The sequence below is a fragment of the Corylus avellana genome, chromosome ca9 (assembly GCF_901000735.1).
Source record: "Corylus avellana chromosome ca9, CavTom2PMs-1.0".
Taxonomy (NCBI): domain Eukaryota; kingdom Viridiplantae; phylum Streptophyta; class Magnoliopsida; order Fagales; family Betulaceae; genus Corylus; species Corylus avellana.
In genome coordinates this window covers 1,631,870-1,642,617 of record NC_081549.1, presented here as the reverse complement: position 1 = coordinate 1,642,617, position 10,748 = coordinate 1,631,870, and the positions used below count along the sequence as shown (strand labels likewise).

At 37.8% G+C, this 10,748-nt stretch overlaps 2 protein-coding genes across 2 annotated transcripts; both read left to right on the top strand.

Moving 5' to 3' along the window:
- Positions 1–2,900: 2,900 nt before the first annotated feature.
- On the top strand, positions 2,901–4,651 carry LOC132162046 (UPF0481 protein At3g47200-like). Its single transcript, XM_059572293.1, has one exon. It carries the CDS (start codon positions 2,998–3,000, stop codon positions 4,408–4,410), a length of 1,413 nt encoding a protein of 470 aa, XP_059428276.1. The 5' UTR covers positions 2,901–2,997; the 3' UTR covers positions 4,411–4,651.
- Positions 4,652–8,122: 3,471 nt separating this feature from the next.
- LOC132191653 (UPF0481 protein At3g47200-like) lies at positions 8,123–9,790 on the top strand. Its single transcript, XM_059606741.1, has one exon. The coding sequence runs from the start codon at positions 8,123–8,125 to the stop codon at positions 9,788–9,790; it is 1,668 nt and encodes a 555-aa protein (XP_059462724.1).
- Positions 9,791–10,748: the final 958 nt, after the last annotated feature.

Sequence of the window (10,748 nt, the reverse complement as noted above, 5' to 3'; positions counted from 1 at the left end):
TCAAGGGGGTCTTTTCAAATCGGCTGGAACTTCAGGGGGGTTTTCTGAAGTTTCCCCTTTTTTTTTTTTTTTTTTTAAATGTGACCGGGAAACTCGCAGACGGCAAAAAAAACGAGTGGAACTATCACCCAAAATAATTCAACAAAGATTGCCAGAGACGGTAACAATCTCTTAACAAACTATGGTGGAAGCAAAAATAAAAGAAATAAAAAGAAGGTTTTGTGGACTGCGATTGTGGAAAACAATCCGAAACAAATAAAAAGAAATTGCAAAGAATAAGAAACAAAAGAAAAAGAAATACAGGGAAAAGAAACAAAGAACTAACATTGAAAAAGAAAACAAAAGAATTAACCCATAATCTAATAATTGGCGTTAGCCTATTAGCTTTGATAGCATAATAGAATTTATAATGCGGAAATATAAAACATAAATATATAATAGAATTTATAATGCAGAAATATAAAACATAATTATAAATAAGAGAGACAAGATTAAGGTGATTCGATAATATGTCTACATCCACACACTAAAGCCCTATATATTATATATTGCTTTTATTGAGTGAGTATAATTGTACATAAGAGCTTTATTATATAAAATCTAAATAGATAAGAGCTCTTATATTTGAGTAATGTGGGACAAGCCCACCTTACCATTCTAACACCGGATGCATCATGCATGACTCGATTAGTAACGTCAAGCTCCCACGAAAGCACTTCTTACGTAATGTTGGAAAAGTTCTTGCACGTGTATTTAAATGTTGGCTCTGTTTCTACCCCATAAGTTGTTGGGTTATGTTTTTATCCATTGTTGGCACTTTAATTTTCAGCAGAAGTAGACCCATTTTCCTGGCCCATAGTTAACCTTGATTGGGCCTAGACCCATCTTACGGCCTATGTTGGTCCAATTTTCTCCCAATTTTGCCCTGACAACGGCTGCCACCACTGGCCTCGTTTGGCTGTCCTCTACCACTACTTTTTCCCACATTAAATTACACCGTAATTTCATTAAAAGAAAAGTTAATAAACCACAAAAATTTAATGTAAAATGGGTGTGGACAAGACCTAGGTAGCCAACAAAAATGTTGACAATTATTCAACTATAGGCAATTATTGTACTACAAAACATTAACTCATTTCATATGAACCATATATATATATATATATATATATATATATATATTAGAATTGTAGATACTACTCTCTTTTCTTTTAGACAACACCAAAAAGAATTTCAAGAGAGATCTTTTCTTTTTTTTCATGGTAGCAGTGCTCTGTGTCTTCTCTATAGACTCTTCCGGTCTCTGTTTCTGGCAGATTACTTTAGATATAGATCTAGATGTAAATCTAGTCTCTTCAACCTTAAATCTAATCGTCTTCTTTAGCCAATGCATGTCTTCCAAAGAGATGTCTAGGATGCCGTACTTCTCCACTGCTGCTTGTGGTGTTTTTGTTTTTTTGTTTGTCCTGACCTTTGGGTTGATGATGGATTTGTTGTCTTGGCTTTAACTCCCACAACCGGATTTTTAGTTTCTAATTTTTTATTTTTATTTTTGTGTTTGGACTACCCATGTCATAGATCTAGTATAAACAAAGCAGATCTGTTACATAAATGTAATTATACATGGATTAGCAGAAGCTTGAAGTAATTTTTATGACTTTGTAACCTTCATAACTTTTGATTATAATTTTTCAGAACTGTATGCTTAGTGATGTAAAAGCTTTATGCTAGTAAAATTTTATCAATGGAAGTTCAATATTTTTTTCGAAAAAAAAAAAAAAAAAAAAAAAAAAAAAACACTGTACATAGTACAATTATTGTACTAAAGACCATTAAGTACTCCTTTCATAATGAAAATAATTTATAATTAATGTGGGCCATGTGGCTTCCTAATTCCTATCTACCAAAGCAAATAATGTATAGCTACCATCAGCTATATTAATTACCCAAAAAAAAAAAAAAAAAAAAAAAAACAGAAGAAAAAAGAGCCGTAGCCCTTCAATTTTTCCAAATACGATGGTTCAGATAAAAAATTGAAGGAAAGAAAACCATTTAGGAATGAAATTATATAGACCTAATATATAAGCAAACTCAGGTCCTAAGAGTTGGATTGTGATCTCAGACACTTACGATTCAAGCTTGAACCTCAGACACTACTACTACGAATTGTCCAAAACAAACTGTGATCTTCATCGATCTGTATTTCCATGAAGAAAATTTTCGGTTGTAAATGACCATTGGGACGTGGATAATGTTTTCTCGTAAGGATACGGATATACAAAAGTTCAAAATTTGTACCTAATGCGTTAAAAGGTGAATGAATGTTGAAGCATTCTTAGTTCTATGTTTTTTGATGTGTAATTCACAAAGCTACCTCAAATTTCTTTGGACTTAATTTATTAAATTATCATATATCATTTGAGTCCGTGAGAATTTGCAGAGAGCTGCTCTTCGAACTTGTGCATCAAGGACAAGGATCATAAGAGCTCATGGCATTTAATTTAGCGTACGCAGCTGGGTTTAAACCTCAAGGCACATAAATGTTTGAATGTTATTATTTGTACTGGGCTGACCCTGCTTGTGTAATTGTTGGAGACCAAAACCTTCTCTTCGTCAAAAAGGCGTGACTGAAAAAGACGACATTTTGAATTTAAACAAGCGTGGCAGGTAAGGACTATAATTATAGTTCATTGGATCAAACTTTTTTTTTAAGTTTACAGGATTTTTTAAAATTATTATTAAATTAAAATTCAATAAAAATTTATTGATTTTAAAAATTATCCATAAGTAAAAAAAAAAAATGAAAAATTCATAATTATATATCCAGGTGGCATCGTCTATATATGATATATGATATGATACAAAATGTTTCCAAATCCCAACATTTTCCCATCAAACCCTATTATAAAGCGTCCATTACACGTACATGCGCGCAGTGAAAGGGCTACGTACGTCTCCTGCAACCTCACACCCATAGTATTAAACCCCGAAATCCACATGGGAAGCAATTTTGAAGAAGAAGAAGGCAACCATGTTGCCAGAAATTGGGAGGTCAACAAGGAGCAGCTGGCCGACATTAAGGAGGAAATCGAGAGATGCATAAAGGGGTTACAAAGCAATATTGCCGCCAGGAGCAGTTGTTGCATCTACAAAGTCCCCTTGAAGTTGAAGGAGAACAATGGCAAGAACTGGTATAGCCCCCGCATCGTCTCCATCGGGCCCCACCACTACGATGGGAGAGACCTTAACGGTGATTACAAGTATCAGTGCCTCGGCTCCTTTCTGTCAAGGACCAAAGCCAAAGGAATAGGCTTAGAGCACTACATGCAAAAGCTGTACCCGCATGAAACAAAAGCTAGACAGTGTTATTCTCCACAACCACATATCAATCACATCTCCACCGATGGGTTCCTCGAAATGATGGTTGTTGATGGTTCTTTTATATTAGAATTGTTTTACAATTTTCATGATCTGAGATTGCTCGAGATTAGCGACCCTCTTGCACACCTGAAGTGGAGATTACCGTATTTCTACGTGGACTTGCTCCTCCTTGAGAATCAAATCCCTTTTTTTGTTCTGCAACAGTTGTTTGATATTTCTTATAAGATGCCCGACGGTCCGTCCTTGACCTTGCTTGCTTTACGATTCTTTAACAACGTTATGAGAAGACCCAGCGAAGTCATAGAGAGGTACGCCAATTCCGAAAATCCTCCGCCCTTGCATTTGCTGGACTTGGTCCGATCTAGTTTAATCCCAAACCATCCAACGCCACCACTGAAAGACGCTGACACACATATCCAATTTATTCCCTGCATCTCGAATCTTCGCCGTTCAGGGATTAGGGTCCGACCGGGCAAGGCGGACAGCTTCTTGGAGGTAAAATTTAAGAACGGTGTGGTTGAGATGCCCAGTATAACCGTCAACGTATTCAAGAGATCTCTCTTGCTGAACTGTGTGGCATTCGAGGAGTGCCACGAGAGCATCTCCATACGCGAAAACGAGAGCAGCACCCAGCGCGCTATAAACAACTCCAAGGTCGTCACAGTTTACGCCACTTTTTTGGACTGCCTTGTGAACACCACCGAAGACGTCCAGTACCTTCGCGAGCGCAACGTCATTGAAAATGTCATTGACAATGACCCTGCGGACGACGACAATGTTGCGCTCTTCATCAACAATTTGTGCAAGGGCCTGAACTTTGATAAGAGTCACTTTTATTTGGACAAGGTTTTCAAGGATGTGGACGATTATCATCGGAATGTCTGCAATGTTCATTGCGCGAGCTTCAGGCATAAGTATTTGAACTCGCCGTGGTCGTGCATCTCGGTCTTGGCTGCCACTGTGCTCTTACTGCTTACCATTGCACAGACCTACTACGCTGTCATCGGCTATGTGCATCCCAAAAAATAAACCTTCTGGTTTACGCATCCCAAATATTAATTGGCGATTATTTTAAGAGGGTTATGAATGTAAAAGATTTTCCGCTTTGTTGTATCACTTTATGGATTCCTGTTAGAAATAATGCAAATGTGTTTCTATTTCTTAGAAGAGTCCATGTATTGAGCATTATCGATCTGCTTGTTAGTTTATTCAACTTCACGTTGAGTCCTTTAGTTTAAGAGTTTTAGTTGCATAATGGTAGTTCGTATTGTTTTAGTAGTGATTAAGTGAGTCTTTGTTTTTAGAAATATTGAGTGTTTCAGTTGTAAATTGTAATCCATTTAAATATTTTACTTAATAGCTAGACTCAAGAGTTTAACTTAAAACGATAAAGCAAATTCCTGGTGTTTGGGAGGAACGAGGAACGAGAAACGACGATAGGCCCGGAATACATATATGGATTGCTTTGGTTTTAGGACTCTGATTAAGCCACCTAAAAACCCATCTGCACAGATGCCATCGATTAGAAACTGATGGGCATCAATGGGTTTTTCTGTACCATAAGAGAGAGTTGTCATCAACGTTAAGGGAAGATAGCAATATTGCACGCTGGTTATGATGGGCCGTGTGTTTAATGGGCTAAAAGGGACCAATCATAGCTCAAAACAGGAAACAGGAAAGGTCCAAAATGAATATCAATTAGGCCGAGCTTAAAGGTCCAAACGGTGGAGGAAATACAAAATTTGGGGCTAAGAACATGATGGCTCAAAAGTGACATTGGGCACAATGAAAATTCAAAAACCCGCTCACCCAAACTGGGAACAAGATCCTTTCAATTTTAAATGAATTAGATAAGATTTAATTAGTTATAATGGAGAGATATTTTTTATTTTTTCACCTTTTGATGGGACAAAAATATCTATATATTATAACTAATTAAATATTATCTAGTTCATTTTAAATTGTGAGAATCTTAATTCCCCGACTAGCACTGACAAGTCTTTTTTCTGGTTGGTTACGGAAGGGTAGTAACGGTAGTTGATGGCATGGCACGTTAAATATTCGTGGTCGTGGCTACACGTACATCCGACCTTTTGAGTTGTCACAACTTAAACTACCTTTTTAGCAAAACTGCTGACATTTCTCTCTGCTCATCTCACGCATCCCACCTCCACCAATGTCATCTGCTTCCATATCTAGACATCACCGATGCCGAGGCAGCTGGCTTCATCAACAACTTGGGCAAGGACTTGACTATATATAACGATTAGGCAAATGCTAAAGGGGCTTTTTTTTTTTTTTTTTTTTTTTTTATAAAAAAAAACAATATTAAAAAAAAAAATGTTTGAAGCAATCCTATCTATTTTTTGTCTTTCTTTTATTTGGTATTTTTTTAAAAATGAAAAATGGTATTTTTTTTTCATAATAATGTCTTTTTTTAAAAAAAACAAAATGTCATTATTATGAAGAAAAATATCATTTTTCATTTTAAAAAAAATACCAAATAAAATAAAGACAAAAAATAGATAAGGTTGTTTCAGACATTTTTTTCATTTTTTATTTTATTTTATTTTTTTTTAAAAAAAAAATAAGGCAAAAGTTGGCCCAAAGTTGAGCAAAATAGTTAGGTCTCTATCATCCCTCTAACTATTATGATAACAATAACTCTTATTTGTTGGAGTTCTTCCTAGATGTAAACCGGTACTATTATCGGAAAAGGTTGCATTGGTCCAAATGGCTGTGGACGAGCCTCAAGCGTGAGTATTTCGGTAAGCCATGGATGTTGATTTCGGCATTTGTTGCGTTTGTGCTCTTAGCGCTAACAGTTTTGCAGACCTTCTACACCATCTATGAATATGTGCATCCTAAAAACTAAACTCTCCCCTCCGCCACCATCCTCCACACAGTAAACAGTGTTTGATAATAGTTTTAAGAGGATCGTTGCTTTCTAAGTACTGTGTGAAGCTCTTGCATGTAGTTAATTTGTTGTGTTACTTTTGAGCTCGTGTAGTGCAGCGATTTAATTTTCCGCGACTAAGCTCTGCGCTTGCAAGGCAAACCTTTTATGTATGATGCTGTGTGGATGCATAGTTGAACTTTTAATTCCTCAATTATAGTCTTGGTTTTATAAAATATCCTTCAAAAAAAGAAAAAAGAAAAAAGAGTACCAAACCTGCAATGATCCTGCAATGCATGATGGGGTTTCCACGACAGCACCAAATCATATCAATTTAAGATTATTTTGCTAATGAGTGTACAAACAAAGGACTAAAATGCCTCAAGTTGACAAACACAATTAGTTAAGATGGTTTTCTTAAAGCAATTTCAAATAAAGCATGCCTTTTATGCTGGCTTGCCAGAAAAAATAAAGGGGCGTTTTGGTTTTTTAGAATGATAATTATTTAACAATAGGAATTGGTATTACAAAGAATGCACAAACTTCGAATTCAGTTGGTGAAAACGCACGAATGATCAAACTTATTAATTAATATCATGTGGCTATTATTTGATACCTCATGCGTTCACTGTTTTTAATTTTTTCTTTGTAATTTTTTAATTTAAGCTACTCTTATAATTTGAACTAACTATGTCTTTATGGCACATACAATTGGCACATGAATGTTACACAAGAGCCACGTGGCATTAATTGATTGGCCTGACGTGCATACCATTAATTAAATGGTAGGTTGACAGGTGAATCTATTTAAAATCAGACAAAAATTAAGGATTTAATTATCGAAATTAAAAACTTAAGCACTACTAATTTGAAATCGCATCAAAACCTATGGACTAAATTTGATTTTCTCCTCAATATTAGTGGCTACCATCTACCAAAGCAAAAAAGAATCACATCCCTCCCATTTTTTATTTCCAAATAGGATGGTTCAATAAAAAAGATGAAGAGAAAAGTCTAGGAATAAAATATAAAGACTTAATTTATGCATTTTCTAATTTATACGTGCAATTACGTCCTTAGAATTGGATTCTGCACAAATAACTTATGCTTCATGCTTCGACCTTCATCTAGGACCAATGAACAATGTTACATCAATTCACTAAAATGATAGATAAGGTGAGGCCCATCAAGATGTAGTATGTATGATCACTCTAATTAAAAATGGTATGATAGGAGCGGGTGTTTTGGAGGGAACTTCTTGCTCATTCATGGCAAATACAAGGCCGCAAGCCCACGCCAGATTGATTTAAGCCCATCAAAAGTTGATGTTTACCTGTCAGGCTGTACAGGAGACTGGTTGCTTAAATCTTCAAAGAAGCTTTGGGCTACATGGCATTTCCTTCGGCGGTGGCGGCCCAGCCTAATTGGTTCTGGATATTTTTGTGAAACCAAAAGTCAAAAAGGTTTAATCTCACACCGTCAAACCAATAATGCCACTGCATGTAAACAAGGATACTTGTCCAAGTTCAAGTCAAAGGGCGAAGCTCCTCGTAATTTCAGTGCCGCGTAAATTACTCGAAATCTCACTTTAATAGTTGAATGGAAGGGTGAAAGCTCCTTGTAATTTCAATATCCTGTAAATAAATTACTCAGAACCTCACTTTGAGGTTCTGAGTAATTTACAAGATTATTCAGCTTTCCAATAGACACACCCCAAGTCAAAGAGTACACACACCTCGATAAATTCCCCAATAGACGCCCCGAATTTATGCAGCTCTCCCCCAACTCGGCCCATATTGTAAGACTTCCATTTCACGCCCATAGTCTAAAACACCAAACTCAGCTATGGGAAGCAATTTTGTTCAAGGAGAAGCCAGTCACGTTGTGAGTTTTGATGAATACCAAGAGGACTACTTCAACAATATAGACCACTCTTTGTCCAGATGCAACTCAAGCCCAGGAAGCGAAGCCGAGATAGTAAGCCATCATCAAGAAAGGGTCGACGAGAACCTCAATGTACACCACCTTATGCCCAGACGCACCTCAAGGCGAGGAAGCGAATCCGAGATTAAAAGCCTTCATCAAGAAGGGGTCGACGAGAACCTCAATGTCCGCCACTTTATGCCCATAAGCACCTCAGGGCCAGGAAGCGAATCCGAGATTGAAAGCCTTCATCAAGAAGGAGTTGACGAGGGCCACCTAGCGATGATGCGAAACAGGATCTCCTCCATCCCATTAATGATACCTAGAGAACTCCTCGTCGCCGGAAACCCTTGCATCTTCAGGCTTCCTGAGAGATTCAAGAACATCAACGGTAAGTCTTACGAGCCACAAATGGTGTCAATCGGGCCCTACCACCGTGGCAAGCCTCACCTCCAAATAATGGAGGAATTCAAGTGGCAATGCCTCGCCTACTTTCTCAAGAGGCCCCACGATCTAAATCTCTACATGGCAAACCTACTTCCACTTGAAATGAGAGCTAGAAACTGTTATTCCGAAACCATCAATAATCTCACCAAGAGTGAGTTCCTCGAAATTATGCTTCTTGATGGTTGTTTTATTTTAGAATTACTTCGCTTCCTTTACTCTGTGGAAATCGAAGATATACGGGAAGTGCAAAGCCACCCTCTTGCCCGGATGGGTAGGCTAAAATTACTAAAGATCTACAAGGACTTGCTCCTGCTCGAGAATCAAATCCCCTCTTTTGTTCTGCTACAGTTATTTCAACTTTCCAGGATGGCTTGGTCTTGGGGGCATACAGATAGGGCCTTCTCCTTTATTGGCATAAAAGTTTTTTCAGCGATACTGGGAATCCGATACTCCGGAGACAAGTCTCGGTTCAACGGGAGTTTCTTGCATTTACTGGACATGGTTCGGTCCATTTTTATTCCACCCGATCATGAAGCTATTCTTCAGGATCGCGATGAAGGATTCCCGCTAGAGTACTGGTACAAACCATTCAATACTATTCCCAGTGTCTCGAAGCTCCGCCATGCGGGAATTAAGGTCAATCCACGTAAGGATTGCTTTTTGGTGGCTGAATTCTTGAACGGTGCGATTGAAATGCCCAATATAATTCTCAACGACTTAATGTGTTCTTTACTGGTGAACTGTGTCGCATTCGAGCAGTCCTACAACAACAGTTCAAAGCACTTCTCGGTCTACGCCCTTTTCTTGGACTGCCTTGTGAACACGGTCGGAGATGTCGAGTACCTTTGCGACCGCCGTGTCATTGACAATTACATCGGGACCAACCTCGACGCTGCAGGGTTCATCAACATTTTGGGCAAGGACTTGACCTTTGATATTGATTACTTCAATTTGTGGAGCTTGTTTTTCAATGTTAATGAGTATTATCGGAATAGGCTCAACAGGCACTGGACGAGCTTCAGGCGCGAGTATTTTAACAAGCCATGGTTGTGGATTTCAGCATTGGTTGCCTTGGTGCTCTTTGTGCTTACGTTTTTGCAGACCTTTTTTACCATCTATGCTTATGTACATCCTAAAAACTAGAGCCTAACAGTAGTAAGTGGCCATAATATATTCTTGTTTATTTCTTTTTTTATTCAACAATCCTGCGTGACGGGGCCAGGATTTGGGGCTCCTACGATGCTACCAAACGAAGTCATTTTTCAATGGGGTTACGCTACAGTCGATATGCCGTCTTTGTTGGTGCAAGCGGAGAAGAAATTAAGCAGAGAGTCAGAGACCAACTATTTTTCAATGCTTTTTCACTGAAATACTAGTACGGCAAGAAGTGTTGAAAAGGTTAGTGAATGGGATGAAGAATTAAACTATGCTGTCACTAAATGACCTTTGTTATAGCTAATTAATTCAACAATAGGTTGACAAAATATCATCTTTAAAACCAGAGGACTAATTGGATTGGAAAAATATTACACTTACCAAATTTTCTCTTCAAAATGTGTTTTTTGAGTGGTTTGTCTCCATCCCATTAAATTTATTATTTTGAAACGTCATTTAAGAACCGACCTTTTAAAAAAATAATTTTGTCGAAGTAACATTTCCCATTTGATTGTTCCGTGACTACAAAAGCAAGTGTTTTGGAGGAAGCTTTATTCTGATGGCCAATTTAGGGTTGTGGGCCTAAACCATATAGCATTTAGCTCACTCAAAACTCGAAATTAAACTGGACTGGGCTAGCCTGGCTGCCTAAAACCAGGCTTTGGTCTATAGTAGGCCACAACGGGAAACTTTTGCTATCGTTATATGGATTAGGATGGGCTGCAATTATCAGCCCGAATTCCAGCTTATTCCTTGTAATTATGAGAGCTCTTCAATGAGGCCCACCTCCTTAAAACCCCTCACTATTGTCTATTTGACCGCAATCAAGCAATTGCATTGCAACTTTGCAAGGGAGAACTAGACGACGTCAATGCCAAATTAAGGGACTTGGACCACATGACTCTCTGACTTTCCACGCGTAGCCTGAAATGGTCCATTACTTGTC

What these genes read in the sequence shown, in the direction of transcription:
- LOC132162046 (XM_059572293.1), top strand. Translation starts at nt 2,998, where the DNA reads ATGGGAAGCAATTTTGAAGAAGAAGAAGGCAACCATGTTGCCAGAAAT.
- LOC132191653 (XM_059606741.1), top strand. Translation starts at nt 8,123, where the DNA reads ATGGGAAGCAATTTTGTTCAAGGAGAAGCCAGTCACGTTGTGAGTTTT.